Source organism: Triticum urartu, chromosome 7A (genome assembly GCF_056163025.1).
Source record: "Triticum urartu cultivar PI428250 chromosome 7A, HENAU_Tu73, whole genome shotgun sequence".
In the NCBI taxonomy this organism is placed as follows: domain Eukaryota; kingdom Viridiplantae; phylum Streptophyta; class Magnoliopsida; order Poales; family Poaceae; genus Triticum; species Triticum urartu.
In genome coordinates, this window is record NC_141879.1 from 471,489,363 (window position 1) to 471,513,744 (window position 24,382).

At 43.1% G+C, this 24,382-nt stretch overlaps 1 protein-coding gene and 1 long non-coding RNA gene across 2 annotated transcripts; one reads left to right on the plus strand and one right to left on the minus strand.

The window, feature by feature from the left end:
* Nucleotides 1-12,225: 12,225 nt before the first annotated feature.
* On the minus strand, nt 12,226-12,781 carry LOC147960000 (uncharacterized). The gene is made up of 2 exons (XR_015612201.1): nt 12,594-12,781; nt 12,226-12,425 (listed from the first exon to the last, which is right to left on the minus strand). It is a non-coding gene; the product is annotated as an uncharacterized LOC147960000 (long non-coding RNA).
* Nucleotides 12,782-21,014: 8,233 nt separating this feature from the next.
* On the plus strand, nt 21,015-22,059 carry LOC147960001 (PRA1 family protein B4-like). Its single transcript, XM_087533085.1, has 2 exons — nt 21,015-21,024; nt 21,407-22,059. Exons 1-2 carry the CDS (start codon nt 21,015-21,017, stop codon nt 22,057-22,059), a joined length of 663 nt encoding a protein of 220 aa, XP_087389211.1.
* Nucleotides 22,060-24,382: the final 2,323 nt, after the last annotated feature.

Sequence of the window (24,382 nt, forward strand, 5' to 3'; positions counted from 1 at the left end):
ATAGCTCCAGGAAACTTAGAAGAGTCTGGTAAGATCATGGGAAAAGACCTGTGGGTTAGGGCCCACTCAAGAGAAACACCATTGAAGAGATTGCTTGAAAAGATAGATTGCACCGGTAGAATTAAATGTCTTGAATGAGATAACAATCTCGAAAGAGCTTGAACGGATTAGGAGAGAAAACACGAATCTTCGAGATATCTTGAGCACTCTGGAACGATTGAATAGCGAGAAGTGGAATGATTAAGAGATGCACCGGCATAAGAAAGCACTTCAAACGAGGAAAAATGATATGATCAACAAAGCTTGAATTGAATCCACCAGAGAAGAAAGAGAACGAAGAGTGATGAACTAGTAGAGCATCTTCTAGAGAGCCACCGGGTAAAACATTGACGGAAAAGAATGGAGAGACTTCTCATCAATAACATGATAATTGATTAAGAAATCCGAATCCTTGAAATAAATGGGGTGGGAGGGCGGGAAAACAAAGACAACTTAGGACGGAAGAAATGAGCACCATTGAAAAGAACTGATAATTGATCTTGCGGATGTTGAAAAGATCGGATCCACTTGAAGAGAAACACGCCGGTTGAAAAGGATTGACATGACAATCTCGATGATCAAGAAGGATTGGTATTCACGTAGAAGTATGAGAACACTTCTTAGACAAGGTATGGAATCAACATTTGACTTCGAAGCAACTCTAATACCACAACTCAAAACAAACAAAGGATTGGCTCGCAGAATAAACCGGAAATACCCGCGTGATCCTAAAAAAACTCGGGAAATTTGAGGAGAGAAGAGTCAAAACTCTACGTCAGGATGCCTCACTAGAGCGACGAAGGGACTGAGGAGTAAAAAGAATCCTACTCTACGATATATATAATCCTATAAGACTCAAAAACATTTTTCTAGACTCAACAACGCTAGCGATTCGATCAAGCAGGGGGCACCTAAGTCGGGGAAGCCTCTGATTACCAACTTGTAACACCCACGATTCGGCTATATCTCCTACGTGTCGGAGCACGACTTAGAGGCATAACCGCATTGTAGGCATGTCGCAAGAGGGGTAATCTTTACACATCCCATGTACTGAATAAGATAGAGATAAAGAGTTGGCTTACAATCGCCACTTCACACAATACATAAATATAGCATTACATCATCCAGATACAAACAAGGTCCGACTACGGAACCAAATAAAGAAAGACAACCCCTAATGCAAAAGATCCCCGATCGACCCCAACTGGGCTCCACTACTGATCAACTGGAAACGAAACAAGACTACTAACACGATCTTCATCGAGCTCCTCCTCCAGCTCGGTTGCGTCACCTGCACGGTCATCGTCGGCACCTGATACTAGTTTTGGAAGTATCTGTGAGCCACGAGGACTCAACAATCTCACACCCTCGAGATCAAGACTATTTAAGCTTATGGATCAGAAAGGGGTAGTGAGGTGGAGCTGCAGCAAGCACTAGCATACGCAAAAGAGAGCGAGAAGAGAAGCAAAGCACGACCGTGAACTAATAATGATCAAGAAGTGATCCTGAAACTACTTACGCGCAAGCATAACTCCAACACCGTGTTCACTTCGCGAACTCCGCCGAAAAGAGAGCATCACGGCTACACACGCGGTTGATGTATTTTAATTAAGTCAAGTGTCAAGTTCTCTACAACCGGACATTAACAAATTCCCATCTGCCCATAACCGCGGGCACGGCTTTCGAAATTTCAAATCCCTGCAGGGGTGTCCCAACTTAGCCCGTCACAAGCTCTCACGGTCAACGAAGGATATTCATTCTAGCGGGAAGACCCGATCAGACTCGGAATCCCGGTTACAAGACATTTCGACAAGGTAAAACAAGACCAGCAAAGCCGCCCGAATGTGCCAACAAATCCTGACAGGAGCTGCACATATCTTGTTCTCAGGGCACACCGGATTGTCCAAGGTTCCAATAGGCCATCCCAGAGTTGCCCCTGGTGGCCACCGGCAGCTGACAGGTTGGACCAACACTCAGAGGAGCACTGGCCCGGGGGTTTAAAATAAAGATGACCCTTGAGTCCGTGAAACCCAAGGGAAAAAGGCTCCGTGGCAAATGGTAAAACCAATGTTGGGCCTTGCTGGAGGAGTTTTATTCAAGGCGAACTGTTAAGGGGTTCCCATTATCACCCAACCGCGTAAGGAACGCAAAATCAGGAACATAACACCGGTATGACGGAAACTAGGGCGGCAAGAGTGGAAAAAAAACACCAGGCATAAGGCCGAGCCTTCCACCCTTTACCAAGTATATAGATGCATTAATTAAATAAGATATATTGTGATATCCCAACAAAAATCATGTTCCAACAAGGAAAAAACTCCAATCTTCACCTGCAACTAGCAACGCTATAAGAGGGGCTGAGCAAAGCGGTAACATAGCCAAACAACGGTTTGCTAGAACAAGGTGGGTTAGAGGCTTGACATGGCAATATGGGGGGCATGATATAGCAAGTGGTAGGTATCGCGGCATAGGCATAGCAATAGAGCGAGCAACTAGCAAGCAAAGATAGAAGTGATTTCGAGGGTATGGTCATCTTGCCTGCAAAGTTCTCCGAGAAGACGAAAGCTTGATCCTCGAAAACGTACTCAAGGGGTACTCGATCACGTACTCGTCTCCCGGCTCTACCCAAAGCAAGAACACAAGCAAAGGAAACACAATCAACCACGATGCAATGCGCAATCAACATGATGCAAAACATGGCATGATATGCGGGATGTAAAATGCAATGCATATGCGTGCTCCGGAAGGAAAATATTAAACCAGGCCTCAAGTTGGCAAACCAAGAGTTCCACTGGAAAGATCAGTTGATTTCGGTCGAAATCGATATAAAGATCACCGGAATCGGATGCACGGTTTGCGAATGGCAAGCAAAACAATAATGGCACAAATCTGCGATTAACAACACGATGCCATCTAAATGCATCAAGCAAAATAAGCTACTGCACTCTAACATAGCTACAAATCACATGGCAGTGATCCACTCAAGATGCTTGACAAAAGATGAGCACTGAGCTATGGCTACATCACACAATATCAGGTTCAAACAAGCATGCAAAAGTGCAAATGATATCAGGTTCATAGGCTTAGTGAAAATAACAACATGCCAGGAATTAACACCAGGAAGCAATGTTTAGAGCAAGATAACAACATGCTACAGGATCAGATCATGGCAAAGCAAAGCATGGTATGAATCTACTCAAAGCATGTAACAAAAGTCCCTTACTGACCATAAGCCAAAAAGGATTAGAAGACAAGATAGCACCCATGTAAACATAGCAATTTTCGTTAACAGATTCAGACTTAGCAGAAAACTGGACATGGCATAAACAGAGTTACGTAGGCATGTTTGCGAGCTCGATGCACTCACCACAAGGCATTGCATGACAAACTAAGCATACACCCAGTAAGAAGACATGTTCAATAAGCTAACCATGGCAAGAACAAACTCATAGCATGTAAGGGTCAACTACAACAAGCTTGGCAAAGTTGAATAACATGTAAACAATCTGCCAGGAACATTTTATAGCAAAAGTAGAGCAAGATTGAGTCATGCTAGGGAACTCCATAATTGCAAATAAAGACATGGATGGATAGAGCATAACAATATCTCAAAATCATCCTTACTGAACATGCTCAAAAGAGGCATGGATCACTCTGTAGCAACATGAATACATGGCATAAAAATAACATCCGAGAAAAGACTTAGTGAAATTCTAAGTCCCTGAAATCAGCAACAACACGAGAGCTACTTTGCATGCTTGTGCTAGTCACCACATTGATCACAAAAATACATGGCATACACCCGTGTAAAGATGGCATGGCATATAACCAAACACATGTAGGGCTCAAGTTCATAGGAGCCACACATTAAACATGGCAAAAATGACAAATGTCCATAATCTCTTAAGAAACAGAAACTAACATCACATAGCACTCTTGCAACAGCATTTAGGGCATCAAGATGAACTCAAACAAGCATGGTGCAATGGAATGAAATGAAGAGCACATCCGGACAAACAATATGATATACCACATGCATGAAATCGAGCTACGGATGCGGAGTTATGATGCGATGAACATGGCCTGAAAAAGTAACAGATATGGGACTTAGTCAAAATATCACCTCCGTGAAAAGTCAACGCGGGACGGAGCGGTTCCGGGACGGGGGCCGCATTTGGATCCGCGAACGGGTGGATCTCATCCACCCGCCCAGATCCGGTAGGGAGCGAACTCCGACGAGGTCAGGGCGGTGCCGAAGATGGATGCCGACAAGGAGCGGCGCGGCTTCGGCGAAGGTTGGCCAGCGACGGGCGGCACATGGCAGGGCGGCTCATGGCGGTGATGGAGGCGGCAATGCGCGGGCGACAATGGAGGCGGCGGCGCGGCGATGGTGGCGGAGCTCCGACGAGGCGCGGTCACCGGCGAGCGACTCAGGGGCGTCGGCGAAGAGAGGCGGCGGTGCGAGGTGCCGGCGAGGAGCGCGGAGAGATGGGCCCGGCGCGGCCCGGTTCGGCCCCAGGGCGGGCCGGATCTGGGCCCCGGGTGGCCGGCGAAGTGGGCACCCGCGCGGGGACGCGTGGCGTCGCGCAGTTGGCTGAGGCGGCGGGGGCGGTGCCATGGCGGCGCCTGATTGGTCGGAGTGATGTGGCCGGACGCGGTAGACATGTCCGGTGACGCGGGATGAAATGTCCGGCAGCGGCGGGGGAAGGTTAGGGTAGGGTTTCGTCCGTGAATTTTTGGAGGTGGTCACATATATATAGGTAGAGGGAGCTAGGAGAGTCGAAATGAGGTGTGGTTTTCGGCCATGCGATCGTGATCGAATGGCCGAGAAGATGGAGAGGGTTTAGCTGGGTTTTGGGCCACTTTGGAGAGGTGTTGGGCTGCAACACACATGAGGCCTTCATGGTTCCTCGGTTAACCGTTGGAGTATCAAACGAAGTCCAAATGGCACGAAACTTGACAGGCGGTCTACCGGTAGTATACCAAGGCCACTTGGCAAGTCTCGGTACAATCTAAGAACGTTTAACACTCACACATGAAAAGAGGCAAAAAGGGGACACTGGAGGACATAGGAGTACCGGGATGCAAAACAGACAACGGGGAAAATGCTCGGATGCATGAGATGAACACGTATGCAAATGCGATGCACATGATGACATGATATGAGATGCATGACACGCAAAAAAATGACAAGGCAACAACAGCGAATAACTGGAAGACACCTGGCGCAACGGTCTCGGTGCGTTACAGCTCGGGTTCAGTAATGCGTAGCCTGCAGTGCAATCGCTCGGGTTCAGTAGGCGAACGCCACGCTCGGTTTCAGTTAGAGCCCAATGCCTCGCACATATGCATGTGCGTGTATGAGAGAAACGCGCATCGCTCGGCCCCGACCACCCAACGTAACCGGGAACACCCTGATATTTTCCTAGCCCTTGCTTCTACCATGGTTTTTTCCATCATGGACGACCCAAAGAATGTCATGCAGCTGCGTCTCCGGCCCGCCCAGGATGAGAAGCCCATTTTATGTCATGATTTTCTTTCATAGAAGTAGGAGCCCACCACATCTATGATGATACCGGGTTTTGTCACAATTATCATCATAGAAGTGTCATAAGTATGACAGAAAAAAATTCGTTTGACCCAAAATGTCACGGATGTGTCTTTTTTGTAGTGGAGTATTGTGCCTCCACGCTGCTCCAATGGAGACGTACTTCCTCTCAAAGGGAAGGAACTCCGGTAACAGATCCTCGTCTCCACCGGCTCCACTCTTGGTTATCTCTTGCGTTTACTTGAGCAAGCTTTTATTGTGTTGTATCCCTTGCTTGCTTGTGTGCTTATTGTTGTTGCATCATATAGGTTTCTCACCTAGTTGCACATCTAGACAACCTATTTTGATGATAAGTTTAATTTGGTCAAGAAAAGCAAAAAATTGTTAGTTGCCTATTCACCCCCCCCCCCTCTAGTCAACCATATCGATCCTTTCATTTTGTAATTGTGAGCACTCATTAAAATATGACATGTGTTGGACAAGGAAGACAACATAATGGGTTATGTTTTCTTATATCCGAATAGAAATTATATTATCATGGATCCTCCAACATGTTGAGCTTGATTTTCCCTCTTATGCTAGCCAAATCCTTTGCACCAAGTAGAGTTACTACTTATGCATCCAAATATCCCTTAAACCAGTTTTGCCATGAGACTCCACCATACCTACCTATGGATTGAGTAAGATCCTTCAAGTAAGTTGTCATCGGTGCAAGCAATAAAAATTGTCTCTAAATATGTATGGTCTTTTAGTGTGGAGAAAATAAGCTTTATGCAAACTTGTGATATGGAAGAAATAAAAGCGACGGACTGCATAATAAAGTTCTTTATCACGAGTGGCAATATAAAGTGATTTTCTTTTGCATTAAGATTTTGTGCATCTAACCATAAAAGCGCATGACAACCTCTACTTCCCTTTGCAAAGGGCCTATCTTTTACTTTTATCTTCTACCCTTATACAAGAGTCATGGTGATCTTCACCTTTCCTTTTTACACTTTTTATTTCTGGCAAGCGCTATATATATCCACTCGGATGCAGGTTATCATAAAGTATTATTGTTGATATTGCCCTTGAGGTAAAAGGTTGAGAGGCGAAACTATAGGCCCCTATCTTTCTCTATGTCCGATTGAGGCTTTGAACCCATAAGTATCGTGTGAGTGTTAGCAATTGTGAAAGACTAAAAGATGGTTGAACATGTGGACTTGCTATACAAAAGCTCTTAAATTGACTCTTTCCGATGTTATGATAAATTGCAATTGCTTCAATGATTGAGATCATAGTTTCTTAGTTTTCAATGAAGTTTTTGGTTCATACTTTACTTTGTGAATGAATTGTTACTTTAGCATAAGAAATTATATGACAATATATGTTGTTGTTCTAAAGATGATCATGATGCCCTCATGTCTGTATTTTATGTTATCGACACCTCTATCACTAAACATGTGGAAATATTTTTCGATTTCGGCTTTCGCTTGAGGATAAGCGAGGTCTAAGCTTGGGGAGTTGATACGTCCATTTTGCATCATGCTTTTACATTGATATTTATTGCATTATGGGATGTTATTACACATTATAGCACAATACGTATGCCTTTTCTCTCTTATTTCACAAGGTTGACATGAAGAGGGAGAATGCCGACAATTGGAATTTTGGACTAGAAAAGGAGCAAATCTGAGAGACATGTTCTGCACAACTCCAAAAGTCCTGAAAATTTACGAAGAATTATTTTGGAATATACAAAACATATTGGGCAAAGAAATCACCGGGGGACCCACTAGGAATCCACAAGGGTGGGGGGCATGCCCTACCCCCTGGGCGCGCCCCCTGCCTTGTGAGCCACTTGGCAGGCCTCCGGTGCCCATCTTCTGCTATATGATGTGTTTTAACCTGGAAAAAAGTAAGAGGAAGCTTTCGGGATGAAGCCTCATCGTCTCGTGGCGGAACCTGGGTAGAACCAATCTAGGGCTCCGGTGGAACTGTTATGCTGGGAAAACTTCCCACTAGGAGGGGGAAATCGAAGCCATCATCATCACCAATGATACTCTCATCGAGAGGGGGTCAATATCCACCAACATCTTCACCAACACCATCTCCTCTGAATCCCTAGTTCATCTCTGTTATCCGATCTTTGTCTCAAAACCTTAGATTGGTACATGTGGGTTGCTAGTAGTGTTGATTACTCCTTGTAGTTGATGCAAGTTGGTTTGTTCGGTGGAAGATAATATGTTCAGATCCTTAATGATAATTATTACCCCTCTGATTATGAACATGAACATGCTTTGTGAGTAGTTACGTTTGTTCCCGAGGACATGGGTGAAGTCTTTTTTTAAGTAATCGTGTGAATTTGGTATTCGTTCGATATTTTGATGAGATGTATGTTGTCTTTCCTCTAGTGGTGTTATTCCTGGTGGGTTGTGCCCACCCAGGTCCCCCCTCCGGTGGTTCTTGGCTCCAGAAATTCTATTTTATTATATAAAAATCCTTGCAAAGTTTCATTTCGTTTCGAGAACTTTTATTTCTGTACAAAAACAACACCATGGTAGTTCTACTGAAAACAACGCCATTCCGGGTTAGTTTCATTCAAATCATGCAAATTAGAGTCCAAAACAAGAGGAAAAGCGTTAGGAAAAGTAGATATGTTGGAGACGTATCAATACCTAGTTTTCCACTCATATTAGTGTTTTTCGCATAGATTTATCTGGTGAGTATATCTCCCATGCGTTGTGAGGATTCTTTGCTGAGCAAGGTACCCTTAGTCAGTTCTCTTGTCCTGGCGCTCATGCTCATAATGGTGTGGCTGAGCGCAAGCATCATCACCTTCTTGAGATGGCGCATGCAATGATGATTGCCGCCTCTCTTCTGCCTCATTTATGGGTGAGGGTGTTACCACTTCCACCTATCTCATCAACATTCAACCATCTGCTGCTCTACAAGGTGGTATTCTTCTCAAGTGTCTTTCCGGTCATTCTCCTGATTATTCGATGCTTTGTTTGTTTGGTTGCGTTTGCTATGTTTTGCCTGAAACTGACTGCTCAGTCCGTTGAGTGTGTCTTTCTCGAATACAGTGATGAGCATAAGGGCAATCGATGTTGGGATCTTGTCAGTCACCGGATGCGTATTTCCCGGGATGTCACCTTTGATGAGTCTCGTCCCTTGAACCTGCGTCCATTCTCCTCAGCCTTTTCCATGGAGGACACTCTTTTCTTATGATTCCAGATACACCTCCCTCTATGTCAGGTATTCCTACTCCTCGTCCTGCTATTGCAGATCTGGCGCCTTCCTCTCATATGGTTTATTCTCCTCCCTCATCACATGACACTCTACCTTCATCATCGATACCTTCCCCTTCTCCACCTTCATCACTGATACATTCCCCCTCTCCACCTCCAGTGATTCCACCTCTTCCCTCCTTTCCTTTTCATTATACTCATCGTCCATGTGTTGTGGATAAGTCTACAGATGTGCCCTCTACTTCTCGTGTGTCGTCTTCCTTCTCTCAGCTGACTTATGGTCTTTGTTCTTGGCCTTGTCTACCCCCTGACCGATATTTTCCTTCTCGTTGTGGTCTTTCGGCTGTTCTTGAGCCGACTTCTTATCGAGATGTTGTTGTTCATCCTGAATGGCAGTTTGCGATGACAGAGGTGATTGCCTCCCTTGAGCGCACCGGCACGTGGGATCAGGTTTCTCTTCCTCCCCATATTCATCCCATCACTTGTAAGTGGGTCTATAATATTAAGACCTGCTCTGATGATTCTCTTGAGCGTTATAAAGATCCTCTTGTGGCTCGTGGCTTTCAGCAAGAGCTTGGTCATGATTATGATGATACTTTTGCTCTTGTGGCCCATAGACCACCGTCCGCACACTTCTCGCCATGGCCTGTGTTCGCCAGTGGTCCGTGTCTCAGCTTGATGTTAAGGAAGTCTTTCTTAATGGTGAGTTGCGCGAGGAATTTTATATGCATCCACCACCTGGATATTCAGTTCCTGATGGCATGGCCTGCCGTCTTCATTGCTCTCTCGATGGCCTTAAGCAAGCCCCTTGTGCTTGGTTTGAGCGTTTTGCCTTTGTGGTCACTGTGGCTAGTTTTTCGCCTAGTGCTCATGATCCAGCGCTGTTTGACCACCTTTCTGCTCATGGTCGCACTCTTCTTCTTCTATATGTTGATGATATGATCATCATTGGTGATTTTGAGTACATTGCCTTTGTCAAGGCCCGTCTCAGTGAGCAGTTTCTTATGCCTGATCTTGGTCATCTTCGTTACTTTCTTGAGATTGAGGTTTCCTCCACCTCCGATGTGTTTTTCCCAAGAAAAGTATATCCAGAATCTTATTGCTCGTGCGGGTCCTAGTGATGAGCACACTGTCGAGACTCCTATGGAGCTCAATGTTAACCTTCACGCTTCTGATGGTGAGCTATTATCTAATCTGACATGTTATCGTCATTTTGTTGGGAGTCTTATCTATCTTGTTGTCACTCGTCCGGATAGCTCTATTTCGAGTCAGTTTGTTTCCGCTCGCACTTCAGTTCACTATAGTCATCTTCTTCGTGTTCTACAATATCTTCGCGGCACAATCTCTCATCGTGTCTTTTTCCCTGTTCCAGCTCCAGGCCTATTTAGATGCTACATGGGCGAGTGATCCTTTGGATCACCGTTCACTATCTGCTCACTATGTTTTTGTTGGTGGTTCTCTCATTGGCTGGAAGACGAAGAAACAGACTTCATTTTCCCGTTCGGAAGCAGAGGCCGAGTTGAGAGCCATGGCTCTTCTGATGGCAGAGGTGACATGATTACGATGGCTACTAGAGGATTTTGGTGTTTCTGTTACTACACCTACCGCCCTCTTGTGTGACAGTATAGGTGCTATAAGTATTGCGCGGGACCCCATGATGCATGAGCTTACCAAGCATATTGGTGTTCATGCTTCTTATGTGCGTACTGATGTGCAGGATCATGTTGTTGCTCTTCAATATGTGCCTTCCAAGTTATAGCTAGCAGACTTCTTCTCAAAGGCCGAGACTAGAGCGCAACATAGATTTCACCTCTCCAAACTCAGTGCTGTGGATCCACCATGAGTTTGACGTTAGAGTTATATTGGTGATGGCCTTTAGCCTTTTGTATTCTAGCCTTTTGGCATCCTCATGTATATCATGTATATGCTGGCTTTGGCCTCCTAGTAATACAAGTTGCTATTCTTCTAACATCAACAATAGGCACCTAACTCTGAAGAATGCGGCTAACTATGTACCAGCAGCTCCATGTGATTTTTTCATGACATGGCAAAAATGGAAATAAATTATAGCAGTATATGTATATCTCTTGTCTACTACTCCCTCCAAAAATGCGGCTAAAGTAGTGATCTAAATGCTCTTATATTAGTTTATAGAGGGAGTATTAGAGAACGAGCTTTCTACGAGAGATTGTTTGAGAGCCAAAACTAGGGCGAACAGTGTGTAACAAGGGAAGTGAAGCAATACTACCACATTAACAACATCAGCCCAATATGAGTGTCTAGAGCTCACAAACAGATTTCCGCGTAATGTACTCCTCGAAAATATAGATTGCACCTCCTCTAATAAATGCCCGAAATTCTCCACAACCAAATAAACACTGCATTATTTTGGAACTGCAATCACACATGATATTTTTGCAAAAAGACTCAAAGAAAACCCCAACAGAATAAAATGAATTTCCTAGATGGAGTGACATACTTCCACCCCCAAGATACAAAGAACGTACTTCTCAAAGACAGAGAGTGAACCTCCCAAACACAGATTATGGCGTGTCATTCAGAATTTCTGTGTATGGATCATATCATTGAGAATTGACAAGCATAGCGGCAGAATATAAACAAAGAATTTCTGTAAGAGTAAAGTGTACTTGTTGTTATTACAAAACCATAGGAAGTGCAATTTCGGTAGTAGTAACATATCATTTAATATGATATGGTATCATGATACTCAACTCTCTCTTTATAATATGATATCATTTAATATGATATGGTACTATGATACTCAACTCTTTCTTTCTTCATTTAATTATATGTCATATCATTAAAATTATGTAGTTGGCATGCATGACACTACCTATGATACTCCTCATTACTGACAAACTTATACAAGGGTTCCGTGAGTCCAAGCTGGCACGATGGTGGTCCATGGCAGCAACGGCATCCTAAGATGGTGTCAGGAGGCCCAGGCAGGGCGATGGGGTCAACGGGGTCCACAGCTGTGGCAGCAACCATGGAGGCGCTGGGCACCTGCCGGCATAGGGGATTTGGGTATGTGCGCGGTAGCCGACGGAGGATTTGGGCTCGGCCCGCGTGGAGGATCTGTTGACCGGCGGCGTGTGTGGTTACCTGGCGCCGGCGGGAAAGAAGGCGGGCAGGAATCGGCGGCGCGCTGCTCCCTGAGTTTATCAGACTGAGTCACTAACATGTGGGAAGAAGAGAGAAAAAGATAAGGTTCGGTTTTTTCGACAGGATAGGATCGGGCAAGTCGCCTGAGTTAGGAACCAGGGGTTTTAGAGTAGCTCCATCCATATCAATCACAATACCGAAGAAAGAACAGGCTTTGCTTTAATTGTACAAGTAGGCTAGATATAGGATTAGAAAGTGCCAGAGCTAGCACATACATATATGTAATATGCATGTAGGAAATTATTTTATTATGCGAGCCATTTGTTTAACATTTTTGTGGTGTCTTAGGCAATGGGGCAGCAACAGCCATCGTAGGAAGTGCACTTTCCTCCAGCGCAAAATTTCTTGCATGATTCCAACGTGCAGTTAGGTAAGTCCAACTCATAGCACTTCGCAGGTAGGGGGAGAGCATCTGTTTGTATCTGCACCGGTCAACACATTTTGTTAGGCCAATTATGTGCAACATAGCTTGCCACCTTATATTTTGGCATTGCTAAATATACACTAGTTTTAATGGGATCTCAACATTTCAAGATGCACGTTAAGCAAATGATCAAGGAGAATAAGGAAGACATGTAAAATAACATAACCTTATTGTTCGCTTCGCATGAGGTGAGAAGAGTAGCCATGACCATGAGAGTTGCCAAAAATAGGGCGCCTGCTTTCTTCTTGAAGATAGCCATTTCGAGAGGCACTAGTTTCTTAGTTTTATTTTCCGCAACAACCTAGTACCTTTTCAATGATCGGTGCTCTTTGGGTATACTTTTTGCTTGTGGTAGTGTTCACCTCTCCTACTGTTATATAGATACATATTGCAGCCTACTTATGTCAATTATTTAATGGTAATTAATAATATCTTCTATATCAATATATTAGTTATCAAATCAATCAATATTCGGGGAATCAAATTTGTTACAAATAAAGCTGCGGGAATCAATACTACCAGGGATGCATTAGCTATGAAAATATATCATAATAACTTTTGTACTCATAGTTTGATGGTGTAAAATGAATGCATTATTAATTGTAATAAATAATTAAGTAAATATCACATCCTTATGTTTTCAAATCAGAACATTAATTGGTGTACATTGTTTACAATAAATCTATCTAATACAGTATCTTCTGATATCAAAAGAAAGCATTAACAATGGTAAATCAGTACAAACTCAGTTGCGATGATCTAGCCCAAATATATGCTTAGTTGGCAAGAAAATGAAAGATTTCCTAAATCATATGTGTACACACATGTATAACTAAATGATGATATCTACTCATCTACTATTCTTAGCTAAGGGCATCTACGGTTCTGACCCGCAAATTTTCTCTAGCATCCGTCCGTGGCGGACAGGAGAACTAGTGCGCGGACACGGATGCGGGAGCCAACCATCCAACGTTGTTCGCATACATTTCAACCACTATTTGAACTAAACGGATGAAATTCATGTAAACATGAGAGATTTTATTCAAGTTAGGTCATAATTTACATTAAAAGGTTGATATCTCGACCTTTTAACTAAAGAACTAGAAAAAAAATACTAAACCCTAAACCGGACGTCCACCTCGTACGCGTGACCGCCATGTCTTGTCCTACCGCCTTCATCGTTTATGCCGTCATCGTGGTCGCTCCAGCGGTGGAACGGCGCTGCAGGGCCGCCACAACCTTATCCGACGGCTGTCTGCCATTCGCGAAGGAGCCGCTCTGCTTCCTGCTGTACGATGCGGAGGGACACCGCGACTACTGCCGATGCAGCCTTTAGTGCCCTAGTGGCGGCCTTTCCACGGCCGGAATTCGCAGAGTAGTCGTCGAGCGACCACTCCTCGCCGATCTTGACGAGCTCGCCGTCAAGGCGGCGGCGATGCCTGGCGGTTGTCTCCGCAGTAGTGACTGATGGCTCGTGTCCGCGTTAGTTTTTCCCCGAAGAGGAAGGGATGATGCAGCACAACTATGGTAGGTATTTCCCTCAGTGATGAAACCAAGGTTATCGAACCAGTAGGAGAACCAAGCAACACTATGTAAACAATACCTGCACACAAAGAACAAATACTTGCAACCCGACGCGTAAGAGGGGTTGTCAATCCCTCTCGGGTAAAAAGATAGATTGATTTGTATGGTTTTGGATAAATAGATCTCTCATTAAAACAAAATGAAATAAATAAATAAAAAAATACAACAAGGTATTTTTGGGTTTTAGAATTATAGATCTAAAAACAAAAGCAAATAAAAATATATCTCGAAGCAAATACGATAAAGAATAGACCCGGGGGCCGTAGATTTCAATAATGGTTTCTCTCGAGAAAATAGCATACGATGGGTAAACAAATTATTGTTGGGCAATTGATAGAACTTCAAATAATTATGAAGATATCCAGGCAATGATCATTATATAGGCATCACGGCCAATATTAGTAGATCGACTCCTTCCTGCATCTACTACTATTACTCCACACATCGACTGCTATCCAGCATGCATCTAGTGTATTAAGTTCATGGAGAAATGAAGTAATGCAATAAGAACAATGACATGATGTAGACAAGATCTATTCATGTAGGAATAGGCCCCATCTTGGTATCCTTAATAGCAACGATCAATACGTGTCTTGTTGTCCCTTCTGTCACTGTGAAAGAAAACCGCAAGATCGAACCCATCACAAAGCACCTCTTCCCATGGCAAGAAAAATCGATCTAGTCAGCCTAACTAAACCAAAGATTCAAACAAGAAATATGAGGCTATAAGCAATCATGCATATAAGAGATCAAAACTCAAATAACTTTCATTGATAAAATAGATCTGATCATAAACTCAAAGTTCATCGGATCCCAACAAACACAACGCAAAAGAGTTACATCACATAGATCTCCAAGAGACCATTGTATTGAGAATCAAAAAGAGAGAAGAAGCCATCTAGCTATTGCCTACAGACCCATAGGTCTACAATGAACTACTAACGCATCATCGGAGAGGCACCAATGAGGATGATGAACACCTTTGTGATGGTGTCTAGATTGGATGTCGTGGTTGTGGAACTTGCGGCGGCTGGAATTGTGTCTCGTCGACTCTCCTAGGGTTTCTGGAATATTTGAGAATATATAGGGTGAAGAGGCGGTGCAGGAGGCCACCGAGGAGGGCACAACCCACCAGTGTGCGCCCAGGTGGGCTGTGACTCCCTCGGGGCACCCCTATAGTACTTATTTGGCCCATCTTGTGTCTTCTGGTCCAGAAAATATCTCCAAAAAGTTCCGCTGCTTTTGGATTCTGTTTGGTATTGATTTTCTGCCAAGTAAAAAACAAGCAAAAAACAACAACTGGCACTGGGCATTATGTCAATAGGTTAGTCCAAAAAATGATATAAAGTTGCTATAAAATGATTGTAAAACATCCAAGAATGATAATATAACAGCATGGAACAATCAAAAATTATAGATACGTTAGAGACATATCAGCATCCCCAAGCTTAATTCATGCTCGTCCTCAAGTAGGTAAATGATAAAAACAGAACTTTTGATGTGGAATGCTGCCTAACATGTTCATCACATATTCTTCTTTTTCTTAGCATGGACATATGGAATTTTATATGAGTCAAAGCAATAGTCTAGTTTTGACATGAAGATTTCAACACTCAAGAATATCAACAAGCAACCAAGTCTTTCAAAATATCAATGTTAAAGCAAGTTATCCCTAGCCCATTATGCTCAATCATTGATCCATTCATAAAACATACTCGCATATTAGCTACACCCAATGCTCAAGTACGATCATAGTGCCCTTAGTTGGTGCTTTATAAGATAAGATGGAGACTCAAAATAAAAAGTAAAAATTGCATAAAGTAAATAGAATGGGCCTTCGCAGAGGGAAGTAGGGATTTGTAGAGGTGCTAGAGCTCAAAGCAGAAAAATAGAGATAAAACATTTTGGGTTGCATACATTTTACGTCAACGAAAATGACCGAGTAATTCCCAACACTTTCCATGCTAGATATATCATAGGCGGTTCCCAAACAGAAAATAAAGTTTATTCCTTTTTCCACCATTCATTCACTTTCCATGGCTAGCCGTATCCATGGGTGCCTTCCATACCAACACTTTCCAAGGGATTTATTATGTGACAACATAAAGTAAATTTCTTTTCACCTTGGGACTGGACATCCCTAATACCTTTGTCGTACTCTCGTGTAATGACAAGTGAATAAACACTCATCTTGAGAATAACACATCTAGCATGGAAAATATTGGCTACCCCCTGCCGGTTCATGAGCGGTGCGAGCACACAAAAGGAACACTACAAGAAATATGCCAACTTATGACCTTCTGTCAGTGACCCTCGAAGAATTGGTCATAAATTTATGACCATTTTAGACCAATTGGTCAAAAGCTGTTCAGGGGGCTCCAAACCCTAAACCATTGCGACCATTTTGATCATAAAGGTCGTAATTTCCTTACACGAAATGGTCACAAAGCAAACAGTGCTAGTCCGCTGCCTTATTTCTAGTTGGTAATGACCAATATAGATGGTCATGGCCTTGTAGATTGTGGTGGGTTGTGATGACTAGGCGCCATCTCATCAGTTTTGCCTATGTGTCATGTCCATGTGGCAGTTTTTGCCCTAGGTTGTGAAGCAACCTATATTTCTATCATTCCCAAAATTCCCAAAAAAATCTCATAAATTCTTTGGGGCATATCTTCATCAATTATGTACAAATCCTTCCTTGCCTAGTTCAAAACTAATTCAACAATATTCATTTTCCTATTCTGTTCACAACAACACTTTATGAAGGAAGTGCTATTTATATATTCTTGATTCCCTCGGAATTTTTGGGCACTCTTTCCTATCCAAATCATTACGGCATGACAAAATTCAGCTCCATTTGCCTAGCAAATCTTCCTCGGCAAATTTCCAAAGTTTTTGTCCACCTAGAAGCATTGTGAAGGAAGTACCTTTTTTATATCTCTAAATGACATGAAATTTATACAGTTCCTTCATATGCCCAAATTATCACCCTCCTCGAAATTGCAGCTCAGTCAAATCATCTATGTGAGCCCAGGTTCAATTTATATTTTATTGCCAAATTGGCATGTTGCAAAGCAAGTGTTATATAGACCCCTCCTATTACCCTCAAACTTTTTGGGCACTCTTCCATACCCAAATCATTGCCACATGCTAATATTCAGCTCAATTTTCCTAGTAAATCTTTCTCAGGAAATTTCCAAAGTTTCTACCTCGAGAGAACCTTTGTGAAGTAAGTACTAGCTAGGCTTACCCAAATGATCTGAAAATTTACCAGCGCATGACCATACCTATGTAACTTACCTACACCAATTTTTAGCTCATTTCATTCATCCAATCTCTCTCACTAGTTTTCCCAAGTTTTTGTCCATAGAAGAGCATTGTCAAGGAAGTACTACTTTGGCATGTCAAAATGATATCAATTTTCTACAATGCTTTCCTATGCCTAAATAACCATGCTCCACCAAATTTCAGCTCAATCCATTCATTATTTTGAGCCCAGCTTCAACATTCATATTTTTGTCCAGTGTGGTACTTTGCAAAGCAAGTACCACCTAGGATCCTCCTTTTGAGCTGAAAATTTGTGAATACATTCTCCTTAGTAGATGATCATCCTCGGCCAAAACTCACGCCCATTGGCCATGTACATTTCCCGTACCGCTAATCAAACACTTGGCTGCTTATTCATGTTTGAGCATCCATCGGTCTCCTCGTGAGAATCTTATGTTGTAATTTTCTTCCTAGCACCTACCTGGGGAGTGCCCAACCCACTAGACATGCCTATGCCGCCCAGAACACATGGCAATGCCAGGGTCACGCGGTGACCACGCGGCGGGCATGCGAGTTTACGCGCTCTAGAGTTGGGGCCCTCGGCCACCGCCCAAACCTCAACGTATCGCCACCAAACCATGTATTTATGATTAAATAGGTACTTATGTACCTAGAAATGATTTTTGGAAAAAATAAATAGCAAAGTATGAGACAGCTGCAGTTCAAATTTGACCCGCTTCCTACAGAATCGGCGGAAATTTGTCTTTTTCACGAGAGGTGGATCAAAACTTTTTACACCCAACCATTTTGTCAATTGTGCATTAAATATGGCCTAGTATTTTAGAAAAATTATTTGGTCCAATTTTGCAACAATTATTTGGGAGGTCCTTCACAAAAAAACCTCCTTTTGGGCACTCGAAAAATGGAAAATGGTTTTTTCGTCCAAAGAAAATGAAAACTTCCTTAGGCAACATTGTTTGCCATTCCAATATGCACCCTTGTGCACAATATGAGATCATTTGAACAAACTATGCCATGAATGTGGCCATAAGATTGATCATTTGGCTTGAAAGCCATTGATCTCCACACGTGATAGCTCGTTTCTGAGAACACTTTCTTAAAATAATTGCCGTATTACAAGTTTGTTATTTTTCCTGGGAACTTGGCCACATATAATGACACAATGCGAAGGTTTCCCAATTTTTTGAATTTTTTTGAATTTTTTATGCCCGTTTCAAAATGCGGTCAAAACGGCGGGAATGACCGTTCCTAGCTAGTGGTTGAATCTTGGAATTTTATTGGTGTTTCTCTGATTAAATAGATACTTATGTACCTAGAAATGAGTTTTAGAAAAAATAAAGAGCAAACTATAAGGCAACTACAGTTCAAATTTGACCCGCTTCCAGCTGAATCGGCGAAAATTTGTCTTTTTCACCAGAGGAGGATCAAAACTTTTTACACCCAACCATTTGGTCAATTGTGCATTAAATATGGCCTAATATTTTAGAAAAATGATTTGGTCCAATTTTGCAACAATTATTTGGTAGGTTCTTCACAAAAAAAAACCCTTTTTGGACACTCGAAAAATTGAAAATGGTTTTTCCATCCAAGGAAAATGAAAACTTCCTTAGGCAATATTGTTTGTCATTCCAATATGCACCCTTGTGCACAATATGAGATCATTTGAACAAACTATGCCATGAATGTGGCCATAAGATTGATCATTTGGCTTGAAAGCCATTGATCTCCACACGTGATAGCTCGTTTCTGAGAACACTTTCTTAAAATAATTGCCGTATTACAAGTTTGTTATTTTTCCTGGGAACTTGGCCACATATAATGACACAATGCGAAGGTTTCCCAATTTTTTGATTTTTTTTGAATTTTTTATGCCCGTTTCAAAATGCGGTCAAAATGGCGGGAATGACCGTTCCTAGCTAGTGGTTGAATCTTGGAATTTTTTTGGTGTTTCTCTGATTAAATAGGTACTTATGTACCTAGAAATGATTTTTGTAAAAAATAAATAGCAAACTATGATGCAGCTGCAGTTCAAATTTGACCCGCTTCCAGCTGAATCGACGGAAATTTGTCTTTTTCACGAGAGGAGGATCAAAACTTTTTACACCCAACCATTTGGTCAATTGTGCATTAAATATGGCCTAATATTTTAGAAAAATGATTTGGTCCAATTTTGCAACAATTATTTGGTAGGTTCTTCACAAAAAAAAACCCTTTTTGGACACTCGAAAAATTGAAAATGGTTTTTCCATCCAAGGAAAATGAAAACTTCCTCAGGCAATATTGTTTGTCATTCCAATATGCACCCTTGTGCACAATATGAGATCATTTGAACAAACTATGCCATGAATGTGGCCATAAGATTGATCATTTGGCTTGAAAGCCATTGATCTCCACACGTGATAGCTCGTTTCTGAGAACACTTTCTTAAAATAATTGCTGTATTACAAGTTTGTTATTTTTCCTGGGAACTTGGCCACATATAATGACACAATGCGAAGGTTTCCCAATTTTTTGATTTTTTTTGAATTTTTTATGCCCGTTTCAAAATGCGGTCAAAACGGCGGGAATGACCGTTCCTAGCTAGTGGTTGAATCTTGGAATTTTATTGGTGTTTCTCTGATTAAATAGGTACTTATGTACCTAGAAATGATTTTTGTAAAAAATAAATAGCAAACTATGATGCAGCTGCAGTTCAAATTTGACCCGCTTCGTACTAAATCGACGGAAATTTGTCTTTTTCACGAGAGGAGGATCAAAACTTTTTACACCCAACCATTTGGTCAATTGTGCATTAAATATGGCCTAATATTTTAGAAAAATAATTTGGTCCAATTTTGCAACAATTATTTGGGAGGTCCTTCACAAAAAAAACCCTTTTGGGCACTCGAAAAATTAAAAATGGTTTTTCCGTCCAAGGTAAATGAAAACTTTCTTAGGCAATATTGTTTGTCATTCCAATATGCACCCTTGTGCACAATATGAGATCATTTGAACAAACTATGCCATGAATCTGGCCATAAGATTGATCATTTGGCTTGAAAGCCATTGATCTCCACACGTGATAGCTCGTTTCTGAGAACACTTTCTTAAAATAATTGCCGTATTACAAGTTTGTTATTTTTCCTGGGAACTTGGCCACATATAATGACACAATGCGAAGGTTTCCCAATTTTTTGATTTTTTTTGAATTTTTTATGCCCGTTTCAAAATGCGGTCAAAATGGCGGGAATGACCGTTCCTAGCTAGTGGTTGAATCTTGGAATTTTATTGGTGTTTCTCTGATTAAATAGGTACTTATGTACCTAGAAATGATTTTTGTAAAAAATAAATAGCAAACTATGATGCAGCTGCAGTTCAAATTTGACCCGCTTCGTACTAAATCGACGGAAATTTGTCTTTTTCACGAGAGGAGGATCAAAACTTTTTACACCCAACCATTTGGTCAATTGTGCATTAAATATGGCCTAATATTTTAGAAAAATGATTTGGTCCAATTTTGCAACAATTATTTGGGAGGTCCGTCACAAAAAACCTCCTTTTGGGCACTCGAAAAATGGAAAATTGTTTTTTCGTCCAAAGAAAATGAAAACTTCCTTAGGCAACATTGTTTGCCATTTCCCGGTAACTTGGCCACATATAATGGCACAATGCGAAGTTTTTCCATTTTTTTTTGAATTTTTATGACCTGTTTCAAAATGCGGTCAAAACGGCGGGCATGACCACTCGTAGGTAGAAAGATCGAAAATGCAATCAAATTGGTGATCATCCATAAAATATGGTCTAACTTAATTGAAAATTTTAGTGATGGCATTTTGCAAAATATTTTTGGAAGCTGCTTCACACCCCCTTGTTTTTAGCACTAAGAAATAGAGTAATTTTTAATGGCTCATATTTTGAACCAATCAGGACGCAGCCCACGGATCACCCCATTATAGTTGATCTAAGCCGTCCACCTCCTACGGATTCAGCGCCTCTCCTCCCTCAATCCCCTTCCTTCCCGAGAAACCCTAGGTCTCTACCCCTCCTCCCCCATCCAGATCCAGGTCCCTCCTCCGCTGCCTCCCTCTTCCCCGATCCCTGATCCAGATCCAAGTCCTCTAACCCTAGGTGCTACAACCGTCCCGGCCACCGTCCTCCCCACCACCGTCCCGGCCGCCGCGCCCGCGAGTGTCCTCCCCGCCGCCCCGGACGCCGCCGCCACCTCCATCGCCTCCCCGGACCCGGCGGCCACGCGCGCCTTCCTGGGCCGCCTCTACAACTCGGCCAAGCGCTCCCTCTCGGGTGCCCGCCCCTGGCCCGAGCTCCTGGACCGTGCCGCGCTCTCGCGCCCGGACTCCCTCTTCGACGCCACCGCCCGCCTCCGCAAGAACCTCGCCTACTTCCGCGTCAACTACGCCACGCTCTCCCTCCTCGCGCACCCCTTCTCCCTCGTCGCCCTCCTCGCGTTCCTCGCCGCCTGGTGCTTCCTCTACCTCCTCCGCCCCACCGACGCCGCCCCGCTCAATGCCTTCGGCCGCACCTTCTCCGACCCCACCGATGCGGCGACCCCGCCGAAGGAGGCGGCGGCCTCCCCGCGGCCGGGGCGAAGCTGGAGAGGATGCAGCCTCTGGAGTGGCCCCAGAGGGACGCTCTCTGCGGCGAGCTCGGGGCGGGCGACGCCGGGCACCGGGTCCGGCTCTGCGGCTGGGTCGCCCTCCGCCGCTTCCACGCTGGCCTCACCTTCCTCACCCTCCGCGACTCCTCCAGCATGGTCCAGGTGACCCACCGATGCACCGTGGCCCGCCTCCCATGGCGCGCCCCGGCCCCGAACCCATCGACCGTGAGAAGGTCAGCCAGGCCTCCACAACCCTAACATTTTTACTTGTTATACTAGCGTGCGGGCAGATGCTAGTGTGCAGTTCAGTAAGCACTGTATTTAGGCATGTTATTCGGTTTTGCGTTTAGAGGATTGTGAGGACTGATTGACTGAATTCTTCTTGTGCAGACCTGCCCCCTCCTTCTCCGGGTTTTCACCAAGGTAAGGCCCAGTTGTCTCTTTTCTTCTACTCTTTCGTCTTCTTTTTAGCGCACCTGCAGTCGAGAGCGCATTATGATATCCTCAATTCGCTTGGTTTGTGCAATATTTGATTGGATCTTGTGGTCCATGGATGGTTGGTAGCGAAGTAATCGGAAACGTATGGTGCTATCCGAATGATGCTACTAAAACATGGTCCATTACCACTGTGCTCACACTGTTGCATTTTTTAAGGATGTATAAGTTCTGTTCCTGATGGTGCTGTGTAGGTCGGTTCGACCGTATGGCACATGTAGTTGATGTAACATCCCAAATTTTCAATTTGGAATGTTATACATTAGATCATCAATGCATATCATATTTTATTTTGCATTTTGGTTGATCCTAGAAATTTTACGCAACTCAATGACCAACGGAGAGAGTTGGGGATTTCGTTATTTTCATATTTGAGTTTTCTCAAATTTTGAGATTAGGATCATTTGATTTTATTTATTTTATCATCAATTATTTCTATTACAAAAAATATGAGAGAGGGAATAAAATGACTTTCCCAAAATAAATAAATATTGAGGATTTAATAATAAAATCAAATAATATTTTATTTCGGAGTTTTTCGGTGTTTTATTTGAATTTAGGAAAAATGTGCGTTTTTCAAAATTGCATTTAGGGCCCAAATAAATGTTCACTTTGTCGGGCTTGATTTTAGAAGCCCGGGAAAATTTATTTCGGGATTTTTGGAGTCCGTTTAGTATTTCTTTTTATTTTTCTTCCGAGCGTAATTATTTAAAAAAAAGGGAACCGACCTACGGGCCGTGTCCGACTAGGACTCCCGGCCCGTAGGGGCTTTATAAGCCGGCCCACCCGGGGGGCGGGGGGAACCCTAGCCCAGCGCCCCGCCCCAGCCCCACACCCGCCGTCGCCGCGCCGCCGCCCGCCGGAGCCGCCGCCCCGCCGCACGCTCGCCGAGGTTCGCCGCCGCCTCGTAGTCCGCGCCGCCTGTTTTTTTAGAAAACCGAAAGGTTTTCCGTCGTTTTTTTTTGATTTTTTTTAGGTTTCGTTTTTTTGATCGGTTTTTTCGGTTTAGGTTAAATAGCGAGCATTCGCTCGTTTGTTCGTTTAGACGAACACGTTCATCGTTTAGATCTGGATAACGAACGTTCGTTCGTTAATCCGTTCGTCGTTTTATTTTTCTTGGATTAAATCTGCGATTTTTCTAATCGCGATTGCTGATCCGATTTTCGTTTTAGTATAACTTTTCGCTCGTTTATCGGAATCAGGCGATTCAAGCGCCTAGAGTTTCATCTCGAAACCCTCTATCCGTTTAACCAACTTAAACAAGATTTTCGTACTATAAAATTTGCCCCAGATCCAGATTACTAGAACAAAGTTATTTTCTTTCGCCGTTTGACTTTCGTTGCTTTGCTTGATTCGATTTTTTTGCCAACCGGAGTTCTTAAGTTGAACCTTCTGGTTAGATATCTTATTTGAGTTTTACCTGTGCATTAGATGAGTACTTATTGTATGCTTGTTTGTTTGTCTGCGGTAGAATACCCGGAGTGCGCCGCCTGTTACTTTGAATTGTTAGGTTTCCCGGATCATCAGCAAGGCAAGTAACACTTTGATCATATCTTTTCTACTACCCAGTTTTATTGCATTAGATCAATCCTCACACATTGCATGATTAGGATCTAATTAAATTGTGGGATGGGAAGTAGATGAGGTAGTACCTATCACCTGTTTATTATCAAACCTTTGGGAGTTACTTCTACGTTTGCTTATTATGCCATGCTAGTAGATGTGGATTGGGTGAGTGATATCCATGACAGATGTGAGATTGATAATTAATGGTTTATCTAAGGTGGCAACTTAAAAACACATCTGGGTGGATTGAGGCACCTGGGTATTCCAGGACTTGCCTGTTTTCTTTTGGACCGCCACCCAGGCTCAAAGGGATCATGAGACTATTCATACTAGAAACTTCCGTGTGCAGCCACAAGCTATTATGGGCTCTAGCATAGTTGACTAAGTTGTGCGAACTCTTACAGTGGTAGACTAGCAGATGTAGGGGA